We start from the raw sequence: 13726 nt of genomic DNA, 5'->3' as shown, positions 1-13726 counted from the left end.
CTAATGAGGCAAGTGCTGTTCGCAAGCACTTGCGAAGGCCGGCACTGCAACACGAGGAGCTTTGTGCCTTTCCAGCACCATGACCTGGTGACCTAAACGTCCTCGTTCATGGCCAAGTCGATCTAGTTTTGGAGCACAAACCCGTTCGGCTATCGTTCGCTCGCCACTGACGTAACAACCGTTGCCGGGGAATGGAAAATAATGTTGTGTTGTTTATATTCTATGGTTCTTTCGGTAAAGTCACGTAGATAGAAAACATAACAATAAAATAATACAAATAAAGTGAATACATTTTATTATAATTTAATTGTTATTTTTTCCATCTACGTGACTTTACCGAAAGAACCAGAGAATATGAATTCCTGCAGTCACGAAAGATTTAAGTCAAAATTTAAGGTTGTGTTGTGTTTGCGAATGGCGTTTGTCCCCAACAGTCTGTTAAGGCTCTATATGTCTATGTGCATGTTCACGTACGTTATGTTGGGGGGAACGGTAATGTCGCGGGTTGGTCAACGCCATGCGCTGTGCACCCGTCAACCTGATTCCAATTGCTGCTCTTGGCCAACAACACTCATGAATATCTGAACCTGTTCTGGGCCTCCCCTAGATGTACATTAGTCATAAATGAGCACGTGCTACGGTATGTGAACATTGAACATCAGTACTTGGGAGGCAAAGGTGGCCGGCGTGGTCCTGGCCACCACCACCACCACCACCCCCTATCATGTGCAGTGCAGGCCTTCATAGGCGATCTTTACCTTTGTTATATGTACAAATTGTACGTGTAAACACAATCATCTCCGGAATGACAAAAGGTTTCATAAATACATTAGCAAAAAAATGCAGGTGGTGAGAATAGGGAATTATTTCAGCGCTTTGCTCAGCGCGCAAAAGTTATGCTTCCTGTGGTCATTAATTAGTATTCCTTCAGTGCCATCAGCTGAGTTGTGGCTGTGTGTTTGCATTTAATTATTGAGCAGCAAATGCTGCTACACTCGCATCATGGAGAAGCGGTTGCTGTGGTTATTAGGTATGATGCATCCATTACTTTTATCGGTATATCAGTGTGACGCAAATGGTGAACACGATTATCATAATTTTGCACGCGCCGTTTTAAATTCGCTTTCTAAAAATGTTCAAAATGAGCACTTGCAATGCTGATTAAATGGGTATTGGGAAGTCGCTTTGAACAGATCTCGTGTCATTTTACGTCGCGATTTATGACCCACAATATGCGAAGCTATTACGCACAATGTGCTTGCTGGGTAATCCACACGCTATAATTTAGGCGGCAAAATTGTACATGGCTTGAAACTTCCAGCATGTTGTACTGTATTGTAGTAGTCTAGCAGTGGCGAAGTGGCCATAGTGCTCGGCTCACGAATGGGAAAGATCGTTTGGGATCGACTCAGTCCTTCATCTCTTCCAGGGCCGACACAATGTGGGTATTAATTCTAGATTTGAAGCTTTCGTGACTGCAAGGATTCATAATCTTAGGGGGTTTTTTCGGTAAAGTCACGTAGGTAAAAAATAAAAATTCATTAAAGTAAAATAAAAATAAAAATCACGACGTTTCGGAGGCAACACAAGCTTCCGTCTTCAGGTCAATTATTTTTTTTTACCTACGTGACTTTACCGAAAAGAACCCTAAAAATACAATGTGGGTATAGTCAACAGTGGCTGTCCCATATGAAGCATTGGTTCCACCAGAGAAACGTGGAATTTCCACAACTGGTTGAGAGCTGCAAACGGAAGACGACGAGCATTGTCCGATGCACCTTTGGTAATGGAACCACTGCGACAATTTTGTGAAGGTAAAAGCAAATGTCCAGCCCCTCCGATGATTTGCTCGTGCCACTGCTGCTGGCAGAGGAGTCTCCACTAGAAGGAGCTGCAGAGAGAGAGAGAGGGGGGACCTCTCCAGGGTGCTTTTGTAGGAGATGTGAGAAGCCACACTTTACCTCGCCACGCACAAACTGCCGATCGGCGAACCGTGCTGTCACCTACGTACGCCTCTGGCTCAACATAGGTGGTGGGCGGTATTTAAGAAACTTGCCCGATGTTTCAACTGCCACGCTGGGAGATAGAGCTGGCGACATCTCTGGGCTTGCAAGTCCAGTGTTCTAACCGTTGCCACCGCGGCAGTAGCATCGCTGACTTTTTATCATATAAAAGTCACAAGCACACATCTTTTGCAAAGTAACAGATATTAAATAGATAGAAACAATGCATTGAAAATGAATGCAAGACGAGATTGCTGTTGTGGTAGACGTACCGTGACAATTCAAACAATTTAGGTTCACAAATACGAGCTGCAGTCTGGGTTCCCAATCCAGAATATATTTCACTAGCGATTAAAACGTCACAATTTTCCAAAATGAACTTTATGGTGATAAAAAAAAATAATGCTCACATCTTGATCCTCTCTTTCACAGCTGCTGAGAGCACGGAGTCCATCTGTAAAAATGAGAAACAGTCGTGTGTGAACGTGTACGAGCGACACTTTTTAATTTGAACCTGGCAGGGCTGTGAGCGCACAACAACCCTCCACCCCCCCCCCCCCCGTTCTGCCATCAATGCCAAAGAAAACTAGAAAAGAACATATCACTCTAGTTGGATGTAAATCAAAGAGGCAATTCGTCTTATGAATATGTAATCTGATTTATATGAGGCAAAATATATTGCCATGAATAAATTAAAACCTAAAAATGGGCCACCTCCCTGCCTCTGGTTTGCTAATTTACCATCGATTTTCTTTTGTCATCACCTTACAGAAAATGCCACTCCTGCTGCACTTGTTCATCTTACATAACGCCAGGTGCAATAATGACGTTCCATGCGTATCGTGGAACTCCTATTATATGTGAATGGCCAGGGTGGGACAATAGTGAATAAATGAAATCGTGGATAAGAGCGGTTTTTTTGTTATCTGTCAATATACTTAATCTTAAAATAAAATAAATCACGACGTTTCGGGCACAACACCTGATGACGGACGCTTGTGTTGCGTCCGAAACATCGTGATTTATTTTATTTTTATACCTACGTGACTTTACCGAAAGAACCAAAGAGTATGGATTCCTGCAGTCACGAAAGCTTCAAATCAAGATTGATACTCAATCTTACATATGATTTTTGTGGATAACAAGATTAATTTAACACGTGACAATCCTTGAGAGTATTTGGCTGCTGTATATATCCACGTGATAAACAGCCACTCTGCTGAGCTCAAATTTGTGGCCATGTCAGAAATGAAAAAGAACGATATAGCTCAGTGGGCCTTATCTGTAAAATAAAATAGTTTGCATTAGTTTTAATCCTCGTTGTCTTCGAGCATTGCTGAATGATCTTAATCATCATAATCCATCATCATCGTCGTGACCTTCATCATCTATCATATTTGTGGAAAAAACATCTTTGTCACTGCCTTTCTAATCATCGATTATATTCACCCATCATGGACTGCGTCATGAGCTTCATCGACGTGTCTATTATCCGTGGAACAAAGGTGGTAAATGCGCAGGCTTGTAATTTCTTTCTCACGCCACTGCTAGCAGAAGGACTTTACACAGACTAGCCATGCTGATAATATTGGTTAGTGGAAAAATATTTTTTTTATTTTAAAATTCATATCAAGTCAAGAAAAATTCCACAAAACCTTTAACTTCAACCAATACGGCAGATTTTCACCATTTGGGTGAAAAATGGTCTCTTATAATCTGCATTTTATTTGCAGACTAGCTAGTCACGTGCCACGCCTGCCCTGTAATCCGTGTTGTTTTCATGGATAAACGGAACTGCGCAAGTTCCTCCCTCCCGTAACCCATGGCACCCCATGGCACACCGTGTCGGCAGAATAATTTTTTTCTGCAGGGCAATCAATCGTCAATCAACCTTTATTTTACGCGACAATTTCGCCGTCAATAAGGTGGGCATCGGTGCACATGACAGCAGAACGGGAACGGTACAGAGGGCCACAGAACAACAGGAAAGGTAAAAGGCACCTGTCAGGATCACAGCGGCTAACACTGACTGAGCAAAGAAAATTGCAGTCGCGCGCAAAATAAAGTGCAACCGTGCGCAACGAATAGCACAAGAATGGTAAGTAGTGAATTAAAATAAATAATAAGTAAAGAAACATTGTATTAAAAAAAATGTTATGGGAAGACAAGTATGAAGCGATGTGCCTTGCACACACCACGGAATTGAGAGACACTCGGCGCATTCTAGATGTCCGGTGGCAGAGGATGTTGGAGTTTTTTGGGACTGAGCATGAGAAGGTACATCCCCCAACGTTGGTTGAAAGGTCATGGCCTACAGCACTAACCTATAGTTCGTGGTCTATAGCACTTTCCTATAGTTAATGGTCTATAACACGAACCTCCGCGGGTCGCGGCAGATTACAGGGTCCATGATGCGGTTTCCCCCATATCAACGTGGATTTTTGGAGTTCCGCTGTACAGCGGCAGACCTTGGAGGCTTCCTCATCGGCGAAAGTCGCAGACAATAGTGCCGATCTGCTGATGACGGGGAAGTATCGTGGATCGGCCAGACCATGCGGACATTAGGCCGCAGGAGATAGGAGTTTCACGACATTATATTAATTTTGTAGTACATTATACATCTTGGTTTCAGGTAAACGCTGCATGCAAACAACTGTGTAACAAATGTGAAAATTCATGCACTTTAATCGTGTTTTATTTTAGATGCTGTGATTGAAAATGCAGCCTGCCAGTGTAGGTGCATTGCATTCCATTGCATAATATTGGTACATTGCCAAGAACACTGACAAACATGTGTCTTCTTTTTAAAAAAATATACCGATTTGTCGCAATGAGTGGTGGATAGACATTCTTATAGATCATTATGATTATCATGCCAGCACTAACCTCTGGACCAATGATGATTAGATGCACCCTGGAGTCTTCATTGTGCCACTCTAACACAAAAACATACCGTCAAGATGCAGCAATGTGACACTTTGCTGTGGCATTGTTGCAAAACGTTGGTCTCATAAATAGGTCAAAAACTAAATCGGCTTGGAAAATGTTCCACAAACACGCTGATGGGACGTTGGCGATTTTAAACGTGGGTGAGTTGCAAATGAAAAACACTTTTGTGTATCTTGAGACTGCAAACACTGTGATGGTATGAAATAAAACCTGCCTAAAAGTTGAAAAGCCACACGATTCTTTAAAAACAAATTAAAGGTAAACGGCACAGCCCTGCAATTACTGGTGCACAAAACTTGCTGGCAACAAAAAAAAAACCCCACCTCGTTTTAAAGGCAGCTCTAGAAATGTTCTCTTTTGAGTATTTGGCCTATTTCTCCACGCAGGCCAGTCGTCTCGCAAGAGGCTGAAGTAACCTATACAGTACCCCCACAACGCACACGCACGACCTGTCGATCGAATAAAATGTTGAACCCATTCTATTCCGCTGGGTGGATAGAGGTGGCAGGGTGTGGGGATTTAGGAAACTTACTCCGTCGTTCCAACTGCCACACTGGAAGATTGAAAGCAAGCCCAGTATGCTGCCCATTACACCACCATGGTAGCATCTCCACCCCCCCCCCCCCCCCCAGCATACATTCAACAAATATTCAAAGAATCACCTCAACAACTATACATTGGTAAAGGTTTTTTTTTTAAATATCGAATTAACAACAGTAATTCAATTTAGCTTAATAATGATTGTAAATTAAACACTGACTACTGAAACACTTTCCAGTTGAACCGTATATCTAATCCACACCGTGCTATTATTGAAAATCTATACATTAGGAAGAAACCTTGTAATTTTACGATACATTTGGTCAGAATTGCCCCCAAAAGCAATTTGTCCTTTTTACAGACTTCAATCCCTCTCAGATTACGTCTTTAGCAGCAAGTAGGAGTGGAACATACTGATCTTGGCCTGTCCTGATTAATACTCAGTCTCTCTCAAGGCAGTTAAAGACAGGGCAACTCCAGAGCACTGCATCGATTCAAATGCAGCAGAACCTCATGAAGCCAAATGGCTCAGAGGTCAGAGTGCTCAGCTGGTATCACTGAGATCATGGGTTCGAATCTGGGCAGCTCTCTGTGATTAAACTAAGTTCTTAAGTTTCGTGAGTCGATGTTTCAGACCGGTCACCCATGGCTGCACGTAAAAAAAAGATACATTTGGTATTGTATCTAATTTGACTAAATTCCACCTCTGAGACTTCCAAAAAATATTAAGTTGATTGTGATGCGATGGGCATTATGCTGCGGAAGGGCAAGTGGAAAAGTGCTGCCCACTCATGTGGATAATAGCTCCCTTGAAGGGATCTCATGAGTAGTTCTGTCAAATATGCTTCTGTGGCCCATTATGTAACACAGGGTTGGCATTGCTCAGTGACCGTTCCGAATGGAACCTGTCTCATGGCGTGATGCTAATAGCAAAATGAGGATCAAATTATAACCAATGTTAGGACTATCATCCAGACCAAATTGAATACCACCACACTTTCTCTTAACAAAATTTATATCACTTCAAGCATCACAATTATAGGTCTGCAACATGAAGGGGTGTTTATCCTGAAGGAGGACTGCACGTTCTCGGTACGAAGGACAGGACAGTACAATGAACGGAATGGCAGAATCGGATATTCATATTGCTTTTTTTAAATGCAGTTTCTCTCCGTCAGCATGTATTTGGCATGTGCGTGCTGCTATTCTGCAGTATTACATCCAACGTTCAAATGTATAACTACCCACGTGGGCAGCATTCCAGAGAATATATTTCAATATTGTATTCTAAAATATATATTTGGACTCAATGTCCTAATTCGTATGATGCGTCTTAATACGATGTTTGGAAGCATTCCAAGATACATATTTTTTGTCACAAGCTGCAATTTCTGAGCAAATATGAATGACAAAAATATATGCACACAAGAATAATTCTCCTTTAAAAGCAAAAATAATAATTAAGTGGCCGTACGACTCAGGGGCCAGACTGAGCTCACACATTGAAATTCTTGGTTTGAATTTGGGCATTTCTGAATCAGAATCATAGACTCGAATAATCTGATGAGCTATGAAGCTCTTTTTCACAGATGCCCAGTAGAGGCTCCTCAAGAAGTTACATCAACAAAACATACAAGGATACTAGAGAAAGATAGAGAAAAGTCAAGTCAATCAAAAATAAATGAATATTGCTATAACATGGAAGTACAAATTTCACGACTCTATACATTTGCCAAGGTGAAATGTAAACTTGGGAAAAGCAGAAAAACAACAATAATAATGATAATCCAAGACCACACCAAGACAATTTCACGTTGCTTACGTTTCACTATATAATTTAATTGCTGATACCATGAGTAAGGTTCATAGTTTTAAATTGCAGTGGCAAATGTGGCTGTATCTGTCATGAATCTTCTGTTTAAGGATATTTCTTAGGGAAAATTTACAAGGTCAAGGGAAGAAACGAGGTTGTTCCAAAACACTGGTGGTGCTGCAGCGGCAAAAACTTTGTCGCCCGCGATGAAACTTGCTTCTCACGCGTAGCGAGCTGAAGAGCTCAGCCTCGTCACCAACAAATGCACAATAAATCGTAACATTAATTACATTTGTTTCTGATGTTAATTTTGATTAATTCCACGGTCTGCGATTTAAACATTTTTAAATCCTTTATATTAAGTTCACTTGCTTGCTTGCTTGCGCGCTTACGACCGTGCAAATCTTTCGGTCGTTTTTTAACCCACTTCCCATGATCCAATCGAGCTGACATTTTGCACACAGACTCGTTGTGCGTGACCATTTATTTTCGTGAAAAATTTTTTCCTAAATTTTCCACTTTTTAGGAAAACAAAAATTTCATATTTAATTTCAAATACCAATGTGATAAAAATGAAACTCTCACTCAAGAAAAACAGAAATGAATAATAAAATAAAACCGATGCCACGCATATAAAGGATTTATAGTGAAAAACTTTGTTTTTACGGGTTAATTTTTTTTTGCTTGATTGTCATGCGATGAACAACTCTTTCCCGGTCATGTACAGGCGTGAGACATGACCTTGGTGTGGTTAAATAGGTTTATCGAAGTTACTTCTGAAGTAGTTACATCATATCATCTTCTGGGGGCGATTCACTACTCGCTTGTGAGAGTCCCGAATGAGAATTTCTTCATCTCATTACGGGCCTCCAATTGCAAAAATGGAATGTAATTATGAGAAAAGCAACGGTAAAATATTACGTCAAATATCAATTATTATTGAAGCGGTTTCAAGGGATGCATAATGGAATAATGGAACAATCGCATTATTAAATTGTTTTAAAAGAGATTGGCAGTCCCGAGGACAATATATTTGGAAATATTTTTGTATAAATTCACTAAAAGGTTTTAATTTAATTACAACAGGATCGCTGACTGGGCATAACACTTCTTTGTCAAAGCCGCGTGGAACAACTCGGACAAGAAGGAGACTGTTTTGTGAACACGGGGAAACGCACATCATAAACAACAAATACACTCGCAGAATTTATTCTAGATTTGAAGCTTTCGTGACTGCAATGATTCATATTCTCAGGTTTTTTCGGTAAAGTCACGTAGGTAAAAACATTAAAATTAATGAAAGTAAAATAAAACAAAACAAAATAAAATTCACGACGTTTCGGAGGCAACACAAGTCTCCGTCATCAGGTGGGACCGTCACAGCCGAATTAGCTGCATCAAGTGAAGCAATGATTCAAGATGTAATCCCTTATAAGCAAGTTGAAGGGAGGTGGAGAGGGGGGGAGAGCTTATCAGGCTGTGGTAGCCAATGAATGGAAACGTATCGGGAGGGAGGAGGAGCGGTGATCAAAGACTGCACGCAGTGCTCAACACAATGAATGGAGACGTGTCGGGACGGAGGGCGAGCGGCGATCAAAGACTGCACGCAGTGCTCAACACAATGAATGGAGACGCGCCGGGACGGAGGGCGAGCGGTGATCAAAGACATCACGTAGTGCTCAACACAATGAATGGAAACGTGGCGAGCGGTGATCAAAGAACAATGAAGAGATTACTGTTAAACACTGTGGATGTTAACACTCGGTGAAGTAAATTAAAATAGTGCCTGTCAGATAAGATGGTCCAAAAAGTGTAATTAAGTCTTTTTTGCGTGGTTAATAACATCTTTCCAGTGATTACTGAGTTTGTACCCATCATCACGGTTGAAATTATGTCTGTGTTTGTATATTTGTATGGCTTCGTGTACAAACCTTTGATGGTAGCCCGGAGGTTTGCAGAGAACCTTGGTCTCGGAAAAGACAATTTCATGAGAGCCCGCCGAGTTGTAGCAATGATCGGCAACGGCCGAAGAATCAGTTCTGCCGTGTTTCAGATCTGACTTGTGCTCGCGGACACGATCAGCAACATGACGTTTTGTTTCTCCAATGTAGCAATCACCACAAATGCAACTCAATTTGTAGACTCCAGGATACTGTAAGTCAGGAACGACATCCTTCACAGATGGAATCAGATCACGGATTTTATGCACTGTACTGAATCGGACTTGGATCTTATGTTTGTTTAGAATTTTGGAGATCTTTTTGGTCACGCCTGCTATGTATGGTAACGTGATAGTTTTGGTCAGAGTTTCATGTGGTTGTTTCTGTGTGGTGGGAGAGACAGCTTGGCGGATAGTGCGGTCAGAGTATCCGTTCATCCTGAGGGCCCGATGTACATGTCTTAATTCATCAGTCAGGTGGTGTTGGTCAGAAATGCCATGGGCTCTGTGGTATAGCGTTTTGATGAGAGAATTCTTTTGAGATGGGTGGTGGTGGGAATCCGGTTTCAAGTAGGAATTTGTGTGGGTGGCTTTCCTGTAGACAGAATGTCCCAAGGATCCGTCAAGCCTCCTCTTAAACAGAATATCCAAGAATGGTAGTTTACCGTCTTTCTCCACTTCCATGGTGAATCTGATAGATGGGTGTCTAGAATTGATGTGGTCCAAGAAGTGGTTCAATGCTGGGAGGCCATGTGGCCAGATGACGAAAGTGTCATCCACATATCTCTTCCACAGGGAAGGACGCAGGGTGGATGTCTGGATGGCGTCTGATTCAAACTTTTCCATGAACATGTTGGCTATAACTGGTGACAAGGGGGAGCCCATAGGGGTACCCTCATTCTGTTTGTAGAAGGTGCCATTCCAGGTAAAATAGGTGTTGGTGAGGCAATGCCTAACCAGCGCAGGTACATCAGAATTCAATCCATGTTGGACTAAGTCCTCAATTATTGTTAGGGTGTCCGGTACTGGGACTTTGGTAAACAGAGATACTACATCAAAGCTGACGAGGATGTCATCAGGAGATAGTACCATGTCCTTAACCATAGAGACTAATTGGGTTGAGTTGAGTACTGCCGAAGAGGTCTTGCCTGTGAAGGGGAGCAGAGTATCTGATAGAAAACGGGCTAGTTTGTACGTCGGAGAGTTTATCGTCGACACGATGGGTCGTAGCGGGGTGCCTTCTTTATGGATTTTGGGAAGACCATAGAGTCTGGGAGGTCTTGCCGCCGATGGTTTTAGAGAGGGACGTTTGCTTGGTTCGATTAGGGAAGTCGAACTCGTGATGATACTCCAAACAGATCTTATTTAAAGCTAGCCTATCACTAATCTCGGAGAGAATAAGGTTACTCCGATCTGAACTCGATAATTTAGACAAGACTCTCTTACAAACACATCTAATGTTAACACAAAAAATGTCACCTTCTGATTGGAACCACGTTGATAACATGACTTCTGCTTCTGCTGACTCAATGTCAGCCAAATGCAAAGCTAACCTGATTTCTAAATTCAACCTCCTATCTAAAAAGAAACCAGAGCCACACATCGCAAAGCTGGATGTTAACAAGACCGTGATTAATCAGAGTAACATTCCAATTTCTGACAATCTAAAAACGGTACTGGCCAAAGGACTAAATTTCGCCGTCACCCCTAAATATATACCAGTAGAGGATATGATTTCTCAGATTGATGTAGCCCTCAGAGGCATAGGACACATCCATGCGGATGTAGCAAGAGCTGAAATAGCTACTATTCTTAAGAATGCTAAGAAACCCACTAGTAACATCAGCAAAAACGAACGCTCTGAACTCGCGAATTTAAAAAAGAGAGATGATATAGTCATCCTCTCGGCAGACAAGGGCAATGCCACGGTCATCATGGATAAAGATTCATACAACAACAAAATCCTGGACCTGCTTAATGATGGGAGTTACTCCAAAATTAAAAACGATCCCACTAAAAGCCTAACGACAAAAACCAACAGTATCATCACGAGTTCGACTTCCCTAATCGAACCAAGCAAACGTCCCTCTCTAAAACCATCGGCGGCAAGACCTCCCAGACTCTATGGTCTTCCCAAAATCCATAAAGAAGGCACCCCGCTACGACCCATCGTGTCGACGATAAACTCTCCGACGTACAAACTAGCCCGTTTTCTATCAGATACTCTGCTCCCCTTCACAGGCAAGACCTCTTCGGCAGTACTCAACTCAACCCAATTAGTCTCTATGGTTAAGGACATGGTACTATCTCCTGATGACATCCTCGTCAGCTTTGATGTAGTATCTCTGTTTACCAAAGTCCCAGTACCGGACACCCTAACAATAATTGAGGACTTAGTCCAACATGGATTGAATTCTGATGTACCTGCGCTGGTTAGGCATTGCCTCACCAACACCTATTTTACCTGGAATGGCACCTTCTACAAACAGAATGAGGGTACCCCTATGGGCTCCCCCTTGTCACCAGTTATAGCCAACATGTTCATGGAAAAGTTTGAATCAGACGCCATCCAGACATCCACCCTGCGTCCTTCCCTGTGGAAGAGATATGTGGATGACACTTTCGTCATCTGGCCACATGGCCTCCCAGCATTGAACCACTTCATGGACCACATCAATTCTAGACACCCATCTATCAGATTCACCATGGAAGTGGAGAAAGACGGTAAACTACCATTCTTGGATATTCTGTTTAAGAGGAGGCTTGACGGATCCTTGGGACATTCTGTCTACAGGAAAGCCACCCACACAAATTCCTACTTGAAACCGGATTCCCACCACCACCCATCTCAAAAGAATTCTCTCATCAAAACGCTATACCACAGAGCCCATGGCATTTCTGACCAACACCACCTGACTGATGAATTAAGACATGTACATCGGGCCCTCAGGATGAACGGATACTCTGACCGCACTATCCGCCAAGCTGTCTCTCCCACCACACAGAAACAACCACATGAAACTCTGACCAAAACTATCACGTTACCATACATAGCAGGCGTGACCAAAAAGATCTCCAAAATTCTAAACAAACATAAGATCCAAGTCCGATTCAGTACAGTGCATAAAATCCGTGATCTGATTCCATCTGTGAAGGATGTCGTTCCTGACTTACAGTATCCTGGAGTCTACAAATTGAGTTGCATTTGTGGTGATTGCTACATTGGAGAAACAAAACGTCATGTTGCTGATCGTGTCCGCGAGCACAAGTCAGATCTGAAACACGGCAGAACTGATTCTTCGGCCGTTGCCGATCATTGCTACAACTCGGCGGGCTCTCATGAAATTGTCTTTTCCGAGACCAAGGTTCTCTGCAAACCTCCGGGCTACCATCAAAGGTTTGTACACGAAGCCATACAAATATACAAACACAGACATAATTTCAACCGTGATGATGGGTACAAACTCAGTAATCACTGGAAAGATGTTATTAACCACGCAAAAAAGACTTAATTACACTTTTTGGACCATCTTATCTGACAGGCACTATTTTAATTTACTTCACCGAGTGTTAACATCCACAGTGTTTAACAGTAATCTCTTCATTGTTCTTTGATCACCGCTCGCCACGTTTCCATTCATTGTGTTGAGCACTACGTGATGTCTTTGATCACCGCTCGCCCTCCGTCCCGGCGCGTCTCCATTCATTGTGTTGAGCACTGCGTGCAGTCTTTGATCGCCGCTCGCCCTCCGTCCCGACACGTCTCCATTCATTGTGTTGAGCACTGCGTGCAGTCTTTGATCACCGCTCCTCCTCCCTCCCGATACGTTTCCATTCATTGGCTACCACAGCCTGATAAGCTCTCCCCCCCTCTCCACCTCCCTTCAACTTGCTTATAAGGGATTACATCTTGAATCATTGCTTCACTTGATGCAGCTAATTCGGCTGTGACGGTCCCACCTGATGACGGAGACTTGTGTTGCCTCCGAAACGTCGTGAATTTTATTTTGTTTTGTTTTATTTTACTTTCATTAATTTTAATGTTTTTACCTACGTGACTTTACCGAAAAAACCTGAGAATACACTCGCAGAAGTTTATAAGTGTACAAAAAAATGTTCTATAAATGTGTGTGTGTGTGTGCTAGCTTTGTGTTTTGTCATTTTTCAACAAGCATCAATTAACTCTTTCTAGAGTTCATGCAAAGCTATTGAAGAAAACCCATTGTGAACAATTACAGGGTAGAATTGTGGAACTGATTTGCAACTGCGATTTGAAACAATAAACCTTACTCATGGTATCAGCAATTCAATTATAAAGTGCGGACTTGGTTTATTATGGTTGTTATATTGCTTTGCTCAAGCTTAAATTTTATCTTGGCAAATGTATAGAGTCGTGCAATTTCTACTTCCTTGTTATAGAAATATTAATTTATTTTTCATTGACTTGACTTTTCTCGATCTTACTCTTGTATCCTTGTATGT

General features: G+C 42.1%; 1 protein-coding gene across 4 annotated transcripts in view; it reads right to left on the bottom strand.

The window, feature by feature from the left end:
- Positions 1–13726, bottom strand: part of GLT1D1 (glycosyltransferase 1 domain containing 1) — a 76923-nt gene that overhangs the window by 28574 nt on the left and 34623 nt on the right. For all 4 annotated transcript variants that reach the window (XM_078595334.1, XM_078595335.1, XM_078595333.1 and 1 more), the window contains 2 exons: positions 4890–4939; positions 2414–2457 (listed from right to left, as the gene is read on the bottom strand). In XM_078595334.1, coding sequence (XP_078451460.1) covers positions 2414–2457; positions 4890–4939 — 94 coding nt within the window. The remainder of the gene's footprint in view (positions 1–2413; positions 2458–4889; positions 4940–13726) is intronic.

Source organism: Lampetra planeri, chromosome 6 (assembly GCF_965212315.1).
Source record: "Lampetra planeri chromosome 6, kcLamPlan1.2.h2, whole genome shotgun sequence".
NCBI lineage: Eukaryota > Metazoa > Chordata > Hyperoartia > Petromyzontiformes > Petromyzontidae > Lampetra > Lampetra planeri.
The sequence above is the reverse complement of the archived record's forward strand: the minus strand, read 5'-3'. Positions and strand labels throughout refer to the sequence as shown.